Source organism: Myripristis murdjan, chromosome 19 (genome assembly GCF_902150065.1).
Source record: "Myripristis murdjan chromosome 19, fMyrMur1.1, whole genome shotgun sequence".
Taxonomy (NCBI): domain Eukaryota; kingdom Metazoa; phylum Chordata; class Actinopteri; order Holocentriformes; family Holocentridae; genus Myripristis; species Myripristis murdjan.
The window spans coordinates 2839163-2853943 of NC_043998.1; the positions used below are offsets into that span (position 1 = coordinate 2839163).

Below are 14781 nucleotides of genomic sequence, written 5' to 3' on the forward strand. Positions count from 1 at the left end.
TATATTTAAACATATGTATTATCTGAATGTATTTGTTATATTTTTTTTTATATGTTTTTATGCAGCATTTCACTATTTTTAGTACTTTTATTTTATTTTATTTTGTCAGTGGAGGCCATCACCAGGCTAACAGGCCCTTAAGCGTCCAGCTCAATATCTAGGGCACTGCAGGGTTAAATCTGATGAGCCTTTGGGGTAGATGTGTTTTTATATTGACATCTAGTATCCAGAAAGTGAAACACAGAAAGTCTGCCACAGCGCCACTAACAGACCATAAAGTCCCCAAGATCCTGCTTGGTCTTTATGGTCCCCCCACCACTTTACAAATACTGGTTTGCACCATGGCACTTTATCCATAGGCTGTGTTGTGTTGGTAATTTTTTTAACCATTTTTTTTTTTAATTTTATATATATATATATATATATATATAGGGAGAGAGAGAGAGAGAGAGAGAGAGAGAGAGAGAGAGAGAGAGAGATGAACTGCATGTCACTGTGGGGCTCTTTTTAAATGTTTGTCTATGTTATGTCCTCGATTTTTAGCTTTTATGTTTATTGAGTGGGCTCTATGTGTTGTGTTGCACTGCAAGTGATAGAGGAGAAATGACATTTCAGGCTCCTGATGTATGTAGGTACATGGGGAAAATGACAATAAAAGTCATTCTGATTCTGATTCTGAGGAATGTCTCGGACTCCACACAGCACACATACAAAATGAAATAAACATTTACATCCAGTGCAACTTGCACCTGTCATGAAGGACCTCATGGTCACGGATGACTGATTTTATCTGTCAAACCTTTATTCAAGCAGACTGTTCAGTGAATAAGAGGTGATAGTAATATAACAGTAACAAAAAGAAACGATAAAGTAGCTAGTCTCCTTATGAAATGATCAAATGGAGCCACACGACCTCAAGAATGGTCAGCTGACCTGGCCCTCACCTCTGACCCTTGACCCCAAACACTTATGTCTATTCTGTTGACCCACAAACACACTGCGAGAAAAGAGTATTTGATAGAGGGATGAGAGGAGATGGGTTGCATGAGGTGGCACTTCCCCTCCACTCTAAATCACATTGTAAAAAAGCCATCAGAATTAAGAGTTTAGCACTGGGCCAAATAGCTGGAGATTAACAGCGCCAAAAATAGGTGAAATAGGCTGTGTATGTGCGTGTGTGTTGGTGTAAGTGTGTGAGAGTGCATGCACACTTGATAGCAACAGCAATAAAGAGAGGAATAAGAAGGGAGAAAATTAGAAGTATTTCCTTAATGTGGTCAGGGGTTCAACTGCTGTTTCACAGTCATAACTACAGGTGTGTTTGCAGCTTGTGTCAGTTTAAAAAAAAATAGCATATTGCACACTGAAAGGTGCAGGGAAATTTTTGTATTTTGTACCCTCCACCAACACAGCAGCTACGTAAACTGGTGGGGACCTGAACAGGACTAAAGTTAGCGGCTAAAGTTAGCGCTGTCTGCCACCTGATCCCCACTGGGGGTCATAGGTTAGAACTCATTCTGTGGCCATGCTTAGGTTTCACAGCTCCAAGGCCATCAGGTTGCTGTCATTAAACCGCTCTGCAATGTAGGCCAAGAATCCAACAAGGCCAGGTTACACCTGCAATAATCAATTATCAGATCAGAATCCAAAAATGCTTGTTTTGAATCATTTAACCAGGCATACACAGTGGAATGTGTGCTGATAGTTTTGATGTTTGCATGTGTGTAAATCAATTAAGCATTATTAAAAGAAAAAAAAAAAAACGGAGGCCATCTGTCTTCCCCTGGGGTGCTTATTATTGCTAAGCATTTTAGCAGTGTAATATCTCTGATGAGACCAGGTAGGGGACCATAAAGTGTAGAGGTACAGCATGTCTCCATGATAATGCCCATAGTGCCTCCCTGTGGTGAAAGGTTATAAAAAGATTTTCCTGATGCCTGGACTCCAGCTTTTGAAGACACTATCAGTGATCTCAAAACTGCTTGGTTTCAGAGATTCACAGAAATCAGTTCACCCAGCAATGAAGTCAGTAGAAGCATGTAAGAAAGAAGAAAAAGGGGGGCAAAAAGCTAGAGCGGGAGGGAGGGAGGAGGAGGGAGGAGATACAGAGGTCTGGTGTGAGAGGTGACGTGGGTGACACAGGAAGAAACAAAGTGACAGCTGAGGTGAGTCATGCCTATTTTTATTCAGCCGTGCGTCTCTGTGGCAAAAAAAAAAAAAAAAATTGCAGCTGAACAGACATGTCATATCGCTCTTGTTTCTTATCAACAGATCAGAAATTGAGTTTAAACACCTTTAAATGCTTCCCTCTTATCCCCTTAATCACAGTGGTGCTCCTCACCCCGTGAATAACTACAGAAGAAGAAACCACGACAACAACAAAGCACACACTGCTGCAAAGTGTAACTACAAATATGACACTCAAAATCATCAAACAAATCCTGGCAGGCTCTTGCTTGAAGTGTGTAACAGTGAAGGCATTAACAGTGGCATTAACACATTAGAGAGGATATGCAGACTGGTGAACTGCCACCGTTTTTTCATGTGAAATGGATCGGATGGCAACAGGTAGGAGGTACACAGGTTTGCGAGGTTAAATCCCCGCTTTTTATAATTCATCAGACACTGTTTCTCTTTATTGATGTCTCCTCTCCTTCCCTCTTTCCATCTTTTTTCCCCATCATCAACTACTTCTCTCTCTCTCTCTCTCCACAGGCTTGTCTTTGGCACATCCTCCATTCTTCTATCTGTCTATTCAGACTTAATTCTTTATCGTTCGTGTTAAAACAATATTTACAGAAAACAACATTATACCAGTTGTCCTCAACATGTCAATCTGCCATCGATATCCGCTTTTTTTAACCTCGCCTTTCCACCATGTTTTTTCCCATTTCCTTTGCAAAACACAGTGTTCCCTTTAACTATTATCAAACATAATATATAAGTGAGTTAAGGCACATAAGGTTACACAAAAGTGATAAAATGTGCTCCATGGGTGGCTGATCCAAACTGATGATCATGTGAATAAACATGTGATTGATAAAATCTAAAACTTCCACCCTGAATTATAATAATACTACAAGTACTGAAAACACTTGTTCAAAAGGCCTCTGCTCTCTGTTGTTCCCTCAGTGCAGTAGCTGGTCACTTTAGTGTGTCCAGCGTCTTTTCAGTGCATGTTGGATCCGGGGCGCCAGACGCAGGGCTGCAAACCCAGGTTGGAAGTGCTGAACCTGGGCCTGGGGACCCGGATTTGTTGGGTGCTGTTAGATGCAGGCTGAGAGGCGGCAGCGGGACCCCGCGGGCTCAGATCCGGGGCGCTCTTGAACTGTTTGTTGGCCTGGGCAGTGCTGGAGGGCTGGAGGTGAGAGAAAGTAGGAGCTGGGACTGGACCAGAGGAGAAGGTCGGGAGCTGAGGGAGTGGGGCAGTCGGGGCGGGGGGAGGTTGAGGTGACAGGGTCGAGGTGGCCCACTGAGGCTGAGGCTGATAGGGCTGATAGGGCTGGTAGGCGGCAGACGCAGGTGCAGGTGGAGGGGACGTGACATCAGAGCGCCACAGTGGCTCTCCTAGTGTTGTGGCTGAGCGAGGGGCGATGACTTTGAGGGTGGGCCCTGTGGCTGTGGGAGGGGGCGTCGAAAAGCGCTTCACCTCACACACTCGAGCTGTCTTCATCGGCCCCTGCTGGAAGCTACCTGTCATTCCTTGCTGCTGCTGATAGGCGGAGGTGTTCTTGGGAGCCCCGCCCCCATAGCTGAACAGAGTGGAATTGAGCTGGTAGGGCTGGTGGCTCATAATGTCCAAAGGCTTCATGCCTGCTTTCCCTGCTGGTTTAGATCCGGCCTTAGCCACTTCGGGCTTTTGTGACTTCTGGGCTTTAGGAGGGCAGGAGGGGGAGACCAAGGGGTTGTAGTTGATAGGAGGTGGAGCGCGGATGTTGGAGGAGTACTTCCAGGTGGCAGGGAGGGAAGGTGTGGGTGAGGGTTCCCTTGTCTGGGCAGGGGAGTAGGGTGCTGCTGCAACAGAGGGAGATCGCTCCACCACATAGCGATCCATCCTGCTTTGTCGGCGGGCAAACAGCTGCCCTCCCTTCCCAGCGAGCTGCGGCAGCTGAGGGGCCTGTGGTTTGGGGGCCACAGGAGGTGGCCTGGGCCCCCGCTGATTCTGCATGAAGTTACAGGCCTCCGCGCCCAACCTCAGCCAGTCTTCCTCGGGCCCTGACTCGTGCCCGACCTCCCCACCGGCCCCAACCCCGGCAGATCCACCATGTCCCGCGGAGCCCTTCCCAGCCTGGTCCTCCATGTTCTGCAGCATGGAGAGCAGCGCAGGATTCGGGGAAACGTCCTTCTTGTTCTGCACCGCACTGAACATGGGCTTCTTGTTGCCGCGCCGACGGGCCTCTTGCAGGATGCCGGTGCGGGAGGCGGGAACGGAGATGCGCTGCTCACGCGTCGCCAGTGAATCAGAGGCGGGGGGTTGAGGAGGCAATGGGGTCGCCACGGCAGCAGCACTTGTCATGTTGATGTAGGGGTTGCAGGAGGGAGGAGGAGGAGGTTGGGGCTGGGGCTGGGGCTGGGTGAGGAGAGGATGAGGAGGGTGTGGAGGAGGAGGTTGGGGCTGGGGCTGGGTGAGGAGAGGATGAGGAGGGTGTGGAGGAGGAGGTTGGGGCTGGGGCTGGGTGAGGAGAGGATGAGGAGGGTGTGGATGAGGAGGAGAGGGCTGGGCCTGATTGTAGACCTGGGCCAGAGCAGGGGGTTGTGGAGGAGAGAAGGGAGGAACAGACATGCCAGGGGAGACAGGAGGATAATTAGGAGCAGGAGGAGAGGGAAACGGTGGAGTTTGTGGGACAGCAGGGGAAAAGGGCTGAGCGGGTGACTGATAGAGTGGGGGACCTTGAGCAGCAGGAGAAAGAGATGGAGCAGCAGAGGGAGAGAATGGCATGGAGGGAGGAGAGAAGGGGGAGGCATGCACTGAGTTCTGAGGGGAAAATGGTGGTGGGTTAGCAGGAGGCTGGGAGAAAGGCGCAGTGGAGGAGGAGGAGGAGGGAGGCGAGAGCGCTGAAGGAGGGGAGTGGACGGAGGGAGGAGTGACAGCAGATGAGTTGTTGCTATTTCTTGGAGGGATGTAGAGCGAGGTGCTAGACACCGCTCTCCTCGCATCCGGCCCTGACGACTGGCGAGAAGGTGCGATGGTCACCATGGAGACCGCCGCCACGGGTTTGGTAGCCGTGGTTACGGCGGCGGGCTTAGGTTGGGGAGGGCGAAACACCACAGAGGTGACGGATGCACGAGCAGAGGTAGGGCCGGGGGTGAAGGGGCGTGCGGTGCGGTTCAGAACAGAGCTTGGATTAGGGCTGAGGTTGTTGCTCAGGTTATACTCTGAGTTTAGGATTGGGTTAGGATTAGGATTAGGACTGGGACTGGGGCTGCTGTGTTGCCCGTTTTGAGTTGGAAGGGGTGTCTGAGAGGGCGGGTTCAGAACAACACTGGCTCGACTGACGGCTACCGTGCCCCCGTTGGTCAAAGCCACAGCTGGGGGGGACATGCTGGCGGGGTTAGGAGCAGGATGGGCATTAAATGGCTGTTTGATGCTGCTGCTCTCCAGCCATGAGCTCTGATAGGCCGAGCCATCCAATCCTGGACCCTCCAGCTCTGAGGTTTGATTGACAGATGTTCCAAGCCCCGGAATCTGGTAGGCTGAGGTGTCCAGTCCTGGGTTGTGATTGGCTGTTGGTGTTGTTGGAGTGGTTGATGGACAGGCGGAGCTTCTCCTGTCCAGCAGGTCCAGGTAACCACTATCCCAGGTGGGGTCAAAGGATCCCGAGAATCCCTCTTCGTCGAGTTCTGAGCCACTTAGGATTGAGCTTCCTCCCTCCTCCTCTGTCTCTCCTCCTGTCTCTCCCTCTGTTTCCCCTCCTCTGTCTGACTCAACTTTGCCAAAGCAGGTCAGTGTGTATTTCTTGGCCCTCTGCCGGCGCTTCTTGAACATAAGCACCCCTTTAGAGTTGGGGTTGGGAGCATCAGTCAGCAAGGATGCAATAGATCGGCATTTAGTACGAGCTTCTTTCACCTGCTTCTCCACTACACTCTCCCCACGCTGCAACTCTGAGAGAGTAGTAGAAGAAAAGAGAGATGAAGACAGAGGAAAAGGAAGGAGAGGGGTAGAAAAACAGAAAAAAAGGGTGGTTAGACTTTTGAGGAATACATAACAAGACACATGCAACAAATAACAGAAACCAAACAGCGTGGGACCCCCCACTGACTCTGAGTGGAGCCTGATTTCTGCACTATTATCACAGTGAGGAGCCGGGATGAGGCTTACCAGTGACAGACAGGAGAGTGTGTTGTGGATTTGGAACAAAGAATTCCTGCTGCTCTCCAGAGTTTGAGTCACACACTCCAGCAGGGTTAGATCATGGTGTCTGTGTTACGCGCGGGTGTGTGTGTGTTTGTGCATGTGTGCGCAAGTTTGTGCATGTGTGCGTAAGTCTGCTCAGTGTAAGGCTATTTGAGTCTTTATTAGTATCTCACATGCATATCCTCACAAAAATACTTGCCGCATGACTATATTTTGATGCAGCTCTGCACGCACACATGCACGTTTTATCCTGTCCAGGGTCGTGTTCACCAAGATACAACAGTAAACAATAGAATCAACAGAATTACTGGAAATAAATAGGATAAACTACTGCAATATGAAACTTCATGATATTTCAATTTCCAGTTTTCTGTAGAAAACTAATCTTACCCTTAATAGGACTTGGAATGAAGGATGGTTGGAGGTTAAAAAATAATCTTCAGTGTTTTGTGACTTTTGTGTCTTGAGTTACTTTTGCATACAGTAACAGACTCATTGTTGGTATTAACACACTCATATCCAATCATGTCATTTGTTTTCTGCAGCATAAAACCATAACATGATGTATCGATCTAATTTAGCTAATAATTTATTAGTTAGTTAAAAGGCTTGCCCGTCATTACATTAAGTCATCAGGATCACCAAGTCCACCAAGTACAACACCAGCAAATAACATTAACATCAAGATACAACTCTCACAGCCCTGTGCACAGTAGCAACACTGCTGAACTAATTCTGATTTAATTTAACAAAAAAAAAAATCTGTTCAAATTGACATATATTTGTTCCAGTGTCAGTTAATCTACATGTAAATTAAGTGCGAGCAATGTACCTTACCTGCGTACACTGTGTGTGGGACTGTGTGTCCACTCAGGTCCAAACCCGAAGGAGGTGTGAGGTCCCTCATCTCATAAATGTGTGTGTGTATCCTTAACCTCCCTCACACACACCCACACAGAAGTGGAGAGTGTGCAGTGCTACCCTTACGGGGGAGCGTTTGGTCTCTCCCCTCTGTTTTCCCCTTCTCCTCTCAGGGCACGGCCCATGTAAAGACCTTTGTCTCTTTCCAATGACCCAAACCAACACATGATGTCAGCCCACTATTCCTGTCTGTCTGACAGGCATTGAACACCTGTCTAGGCTCTCTCTGTCTCTTACTCACACACACACACACACACACACACACACACATGCAAGCAAGGACAGGGAGCACCCTCACCCGAGGATGTTTAGACACCGTGTCATTGAGTGTGTGTGTATGTGTGTGTTTGTGTACATGTTACCATGGCCAGTTATAGGTTATTGAGAACTGCTTGCTCATAACTCTTTGCTGATCTGACGCTCTCTGCTGTTGACACTTCACACCACCTAACTGCTGCCACACACACACACACACACACACACACACACAATCACACAACTCTATACCAAAGCCAACAATCCTATACCCAAAGCCAACAGCAATGTGTGCGCGCATGTGTGTGTGTGTGTGTGTGCGTGTAATGTGAGAAAGGGCAGCTCTCTGGCCTCCTCAGTCAGCAGCTTGTCACTATTGTCCCTCCGTCCTATAGCAAAGCCATAACCTGAGCCCTTTGGTCCCCAGCTTCTTGTACTATAGCACAGGTCTCTCATTACTGCAGCAAGAGGTCACAACTATGTCACTGCATAGTTATTTATTTTGACTTTTGATCAGCAGCATCACCTCATCAATCACTGTCTCTGTGCATTTAAGTTCCAATTGGATATCACAGCAGCAGAAATTATAACACTAACTCTTATATACATATATCTATATATATATATCTATATAGATATATAGATATAGATATATATCTATATAGATATAGATAGATACAGATATAGATATATACATAAAAGACATTGTACTGACTTACATTCATTCTCTACAGCCTTTCCCAGCCTTTGCCTAACCCTAACCCTTACCCTAACCAAGCCAAACTCAGACCCATGGTAATTATTAAACCAATTTAAATCATAACCTCAGCCGTTTCAGAAGATTAAAATAACACATTCTCAACATAACTGGTCCCTCACCTTAACAAAAATCACGCCCCAAATGATTCCTAAATTAGACCCAAACCAATCTAAACCCTAATCTTAACCATGCCAGAATAGATTTAATTAATTAATTCTCAATATAACCTAAATCTAATCTTCTAATCTTCTTTCTTCAGGATTGTGGCAGATAAGTCACAGACATGGGCCAGCGCCTTTTCTCTCAAAAACTCACTAAGCTGCCTGTGCTACCGAAACTGGAGATGGGGTAGGTGTGAGATATCAAGTATATTGTTCCTAACACCTAACCTTGACTTAACCCTAATTTCTAACCTTAACGCTCGTCTTAAACAATAAGGCAAAATTAGCCTAATTTTTCCTTTCAGAGGACCACACAAAATGTCTTCACAACCTGAATCGTCCTCACAAGAACAGTGTTTTCTTAAAGGTCGGTCCACGCAAGTATAGCTAAAAAAGCCGCAGACACATGCACCCGTATACATAAATACACTGCACATTCAGCTGTGTGGCTCTGCTGTGTGGTAAGTCAGAGTTATGTCCAGTCTGTCCATGAGACGCATCAATGCCTATAAATACAGCCACCGAGGCAACTGCTCAGAATACTGACAGAGGAGACAGACTGCTGTTGTGGGGGGGGTTAGAGGAGAGGAGGAGGGGCGGAATACCTCTGTACATATCTGGTATATCTCACCTCCATCATGGTCAACTTCTCTGTCTGCAAATCCAGCTTAGAGGGAGGCTACAGTTACAGGAAAGGACCACTAGAGGGGGATCTAGCTGCAGATTTAAGCTGCAGCAGGAGGGCATGGCGAACAGCTGTTGATGCTATTATAAACAACAGAGGGATTCTTGAAATACATAAAAACAGTTCTCTCACGAATTAATTAGGTCCATACTATGGCATTTTAATAGTGTGTGTGGCCTTTCTTCCTCTGCTCCTTTCAATTTACGAGTTGTAGTTGTCGAAGTGTATTTGATGACATGAGATGAGATGATTTTTCCACTTAAAAAATTGATGAACTACTTCAGACATCCATAGCATGCTATAAATAACTATGGTAAGAGTATACTGTAAAATGTAAGTTAAAGATTAAGTTAAAGGTGCTTTGTATGGCATTTTAAGCAGTGAAATATCAATAGGGGGATAGTTGTGATAACTTACTGGAATTACCATAAACAAAGGAGACCGCTGTCAAGGTGACAGTAGATTCTATCTCACAGCAACGGTGCTGTTAATGTTTTTATTTTTCTCGACCACATATCTTCCCTGTTGCCTCCTGTCCCAAAGAGGGTGTGGATTATTTGTCTCTTCTCACCCTCCCTTGTGTTCTCTTTTTCACTTTACTGGCAAGAATAAACATGTTGGAAGTGATTATTTCTTTGGCTTCTTCCACCATCTATCATTGCATGAAACAATATGTTTTACCTCTGTTTGTGCCAGAAAATAGAACCTTCTTCCGGGCATAAAGCAATATGTTTTTGTGCTGTAAAGCAATGCACCAGATTTCCCACAAAATGAACATAAAATGCAGCATAAAGGTCAGTAGGGGCTGTAAACTTTCTCAGTGATGGACTTGTTTGTTTAAAATAATGATACTTACCTCTCAACATGAATATGGTAATGCTTTATTGATGAATAGAAACTACAAATTTCACTTTAACAGTTTAGAAGTGCATCAATATTTATACTCACTAGCTTGCCGTGCTTTGTCCATGTAGGTGGTAGACAGCTCATCATTGATGGGACTCTGCTGTGGTCCCACCATGGGAACCAGCTGTCTTCCAGATCCCAGCATCAGAGCCTCTTTAGCCCGTTCAGGAGACACTAGTGGTGGGCAGGTCAACCCTACGCAGCCCCCTGCCTCCTGGAAGCCACTGTCCCCCTCTCCCTCTGCCTCCACCAATCCCTGGTCAGGGGTTGGGGTGAGTGTGTGGGGGGTGAGAGTGTGTGGGGTGTGCACTGGGGTGGCCCACTCGGTCTGAGGGGGCTGGTAGACTAGTTCTCTCCGTGGGACGCCAGGAAGGCACTCTCCTAGCCTTGGCTGCTCCCACTGCCCCTGCAAGGAAAGCCCTCCGTCTGGAGCACTCTCATACCTTGAGTGACAATACAAAACATAACAAAGGTGATCAAACATACAATTAAGAGCCACTTGTCAAGTCACAGAATGGGAAATCCATTTCTTTGAGTTCAAACATCTAAACTTTTGAGATTATGTGAATATTCATTTCCTCAAATAAGAAACTCAGACAAAAATCAGTGCTCCATAAATCTCTTACCCGCTCATCTCTGAGGTCTCCTCCTCTTCATGGTTGTCATAACGACCAGGTGAGCGTGCATGAGGGGGCGTGCGGCGCTGGCGGCGGTGAGTGTGCGTCTGCGTGTCTGCATCGCTATCCGTCTCCCCGTAGTATGCCTCGCTGTCTGGAGGGGAGGTAATGCCCCGGGGTCCCCCAGTGGGGGAGAGGACGGAGGGACGGTGGGAGGACAGTGGGGCAACAGGAGGAGACAGGACCCTCACGGAGGAGCGGGGGGACACAGAGCGACCTGAGTGAGAGGAGGAGTGCAGTCCAGTGGGAGCCCTGGAGACACACAGAGACAGTACATGAGACATTATGTTGACTTTTCAGCATATATTGAAATGTGCTTTCTTCTATTTACTGTATTTGTGAAAATGCACCATGTGCAGCAGGATGTATGATGTGACTTTATGCACCTACAATCAAAGAGTGTGTGAAAGTATACAATATTTGTTTCTGTGTATATGAATATGTGCATGCAGTTGAGCAGCTTATCATTGTGTCTGTATGTGTGTGTCTATGAATGCGTACTTCCTATACAGGATTATGAGTGCATGTTTGTGTTTGCATGCATGCTCTGACCTCTTAACCCTCAGGTTAAGTGTTGCTCTCTGTGTATCGATGAGGTTCATGGCCTGAGCATGACTGAGCTCTGTGCACATGTGGTCGTCAATAGCAACCAGTTCATCATCCTCCTTCAGTCCAGCCCTGCATGCTTTGCTGCGTCTGCGTACCTGCAGGGAGTTAAGGAGTTAATATCGCATTAATGTTGATCCAAACTACACAGTATTTTTAGTTTCATTTTATTTTACATTTTTTATACATTGTCAAACAAGCATCCCAAGGTTTGAGCAGTTATTTGCTGCCAGCTACTTTAACATGTTTAAAAATTTAAAGGTGCAGTATGCAAAACTACAGAACTACAACAACTGAAATGAGGACACTTTAGACTCATCATCATAGACTCACATTTTTATTTTTTGGCAGTTGAGTCTAAAGGGTCTTCATTTCACTTCATTTCATTTCCCCAAGCAACTTTGCATGGTGCACTTTTAACCTCTTGGAAATGGTTGCAAAAACACTCCAGCCTAAAGTTTTAAATTAAATCTAATTAATAGTCAATCTCCCAGTGCCTACATTCAATGCAGTAAATCCAGAAATGGTTGAGTGACAGGCGGCGAGGAATTTAATGGCCAAAATGTAGTGACTTGTAGACCAGGTGAAGGCTCATTGCTCAGCAGCATCTCAAGGAACAGCACCCATCTCCAGTCCTGACTTGGAGAAACATCGCCTGTCCACCCAGAGTCAGAATAGCTCATGAGGTCATGATGAGTGCTGGGAGATGATGTCACAGGATCCTTCAGGAAGTATTTCTGTTGGATGGGGTGAGTGACCTGATAGATGGGAAGTGGAGTATTTTTGTCTCCTAGATTGCAGTTTCCCCTAAAAGAGGTAGATAAGGCCCTCCCCCTATCGTCCCACTCATATACACACCAATTCACAGGCCTTATCAGCTGAAGGCTGGTGAGTGGAGGGCAATGTGTTCCCGCACCTACTTGGACCCTCTGGAGTGAACAGTGTTCCCCTTTATCTTTTGACCCAATAACCCTGGTTGCTCATTTGATTGTGTGTATGAACACACGCAAGGACACAAACTCTATATCTCACTCTCTTTCTCTGAGTCTGTTTCGCACACACACACAAACACACACACACACGCAACTGAGCATAACGGAAGAGGGGGTTTGAACAGCTGCATCGCTGCTCTGGACCAGGGGGCATACTTGTCACTCACCATGTGTTCCACACATACCCAAAATAAAACCTTATGGGAAAATCAACCACATTCCTGGACAGATCCAGTTCGGGGGTAAGTATGTTGTGAAACTCACAATAACAATTCTTATGACACAAGGAAACAAACAAAAAAAATGTACAGTATCGGAAAGAGTGTGAGTGCATGTCAGTGTGTGTCTGTGAGAGTGTGAGTGTCTTTTTTCCATGTGCTGCTTCCAGCTCCTCTTAAATGAGCTATTCTAATCCTCGAGTTCGCAATCCATTCCCAACTGGGCTTATCTGAGGCATGCCTAGCCTCCATACACACACCGATACACTCATGAGAGGATGCACACACACACAGACACACAGCGTCATCATCAAACTCCTAGTAAGGTGACCTTATCTGCTTGAAAATGCTGGTCAACGAGGGGTCTTTGTTGCCAGAGTCACCTCTTTATCCCTTGCTTGCCTCCATTTTGAATCAGAGGCTATGACAGTTTATGAATGGCTAGTCAACATTTAACATGAGTGTGAGTGAGGTCACATTCCTCCTTTCCAGAATAGCTTTTCTTATTAGAGAGAACATTCTGGACTGTCAGCGAATATAGGCACAGAGACTAAAAGTGTTTGGAGAGAGCTAACCAAAAAAACACACTCAATCCTTTGGCCTAATGTGGACTTATCGTGTCATGCATGCATACTCCACTGGTCAGACTGTAAAACAAATGTATTATCTACCGGTTCACACTTTGTGCACATGCACCATCACACTCAGTGAGCATGTGCGCACAGCTACAAAGACCCCGGCATACAGCGGTGGGTCTATCCTGTCATCTTGGTAATCATGCATGCACATGTGCAGACACAACTGATTCATTATCTGTACCTCAGACAGATACACCTTGTCCCTGGCAGAAATGTCTCCCGTAAAGTTAGATTCAGAAGCATATTGAAAAGAGACACCTAATAATTGCCAATGTACAGTGATTTACCCATAATCAAAAACCTCTGGCCTACAAAATCCTCTGGCCTACAAAGCCCCAACTTAACCATGATAGAGGCAGGGACAGTTGAATTACCCACAAGCTTCACACATTTGTGCCTATTAGCTTGCATGTTTCAATTTACAGATAATAAGCAAAGATATTTAACTGCAACAATAAGCAAACAACTTCATGACTGACCACTAACCACGTTTCAAGGCGTAAGACCACAATTAACAGCTGCAGCCATATTCAATCCATCCGCTCATGTTACCACCTTGGCACTCTTCTCAGCAACATGCACTCACACACACACACTAACACACACACACACTCACCTTGGCCACCTGTAGTGGTTTGTGGTGCTCTGCTCCTCCTTGCAGCCTGAAGCCCCACGGGGCTCCCCCAGACAGGGAGACCACAACCTCCTCTGCCACCATCCCTGCTCACAGCTCACAGCCTGCTGTGTGTGTGAGGCAGCTGCTCTCCCCGTCTTCAGTTCCTCACACTATGCAAGTACAAGTGAGTGAGTGAGGCCGCCGTGTGTGTGTGTGCACCGCCTTTCCGTCTCCTCTCTGTGACCGTGCCCAATCACTCCACCCATAGGAAGACGAGGGGGTGGCTGGCTTTCATCTGCTCACAGTGGAATGCTGTGTCGGCGGGTGCATATTGGTGGGTGAGAGGGGGCAAAAGTCTGTGTGTGTGTGTGCGCGTGCATGTGTGTGTGTGTGTGTGTGTGTGTGTGTGTTGGTGTGGTGCACATGTGCCCTGACCCTCCCTTGTATTCAACACTTGCCATGTCACTCTCGAGAGCTTCCACCAGGAGATGCTTGCTGATATACCCTCCTGAAATAACCAACACCACTCCCCTCTCTCTCAACCAACAGCGCAGACGCCCAGAAGCCCCAGCACCCGACTTTGTCTGCATCTCACCACAGCACCCCAGAGCTTAGAGCAGAGGAGGAGGAGGGTGTGAAGCGGGAGTATTTCAGGAATGTCTCTAGCTGTATTGTCCATATCCAATAGCTCCACTGTCATTTCTGGACAATAACTCCTTGTCTAAACCACAAGTGTATCCAGGTCCACGTCCTATGTTGGCAACTGTCTGCCCTGCTGAAATGTCCTCAGGCAAGACAGTGACTCCCTAGCAGCTCCAGGGGCCATGTGCTTTAAATGACCTCTGACCTCTGACCAACCTGGGCAGGCACAAGTGATAACCTATTTCCCTATGGCCCTCATAGAGAAATATATCACATTAGTATCATAGCCCCTGGTGTCTTCGGGCTTTTGCATATTATATTCACCATGTACACATTTTTCCAAATAAAA

At 46.8% G+C, this 14781-nt stretch overlaps 1 protein-coding gene across 1 annotated transcript; it reads right to left on the bottom strand.

The window, feature by feature from the left end:
* Window positions 1-836: 836 nt before the first annotated feature.
* Window positions 837-14099, bottom strand: LOC115378429 (synaptopodin 2-like protein). Its single transcript, XM_030078696.1, has 5 exons — window positions 13791-14099; window positions 11273-11424; window positions 10670-10972; window positions 10086-10486; window positions 837-6102 (listed from the first exon to the last, which is right to left on the bottom strand). The coding sequence occupies exons 1-5, from the start codon at window positions 13890-13892 to the stop codon at window positions 3170-3172; spliced, it is 3891 nt and encodes a 1296-aa protein (XP_029934556.1). The 5' UTR covers window positions 13893-14099; the 3' UTR covers window positions 837-3169.
* Between the last annotated feature and the right edge of the window lie 682 nt (window positions 14100-14781).

What these genes read in the sequence shown, in the direction of transcription:
- LOC115378429 (XM_030078696.1), bottom strand. Translation starts at nt 13,892, where the DNA reads ATGGTGGCAGAGGAGGTTGTGGTCTCCCTGTCTGGGGGAGCCCCGTGG. An exon ending in GAGACCTCAGAGATGAGCGG is followed by an intron (nt 10,487 to 10,669) that starts GTAAGAGATTTA and finishes TTGTCACTCAAG; the next exon opens with GTATGAGAGTGCTCCAGACG. An exon ending in GGACAAAGCACGGCAAGCTA is followed by an intron (nt 6,103 to 10,085) that starts GTGAGTATAAAT and finishes CTACTCTCTCAG; the next exon opens with AGTTGCAGCGTGGGGAGAGT.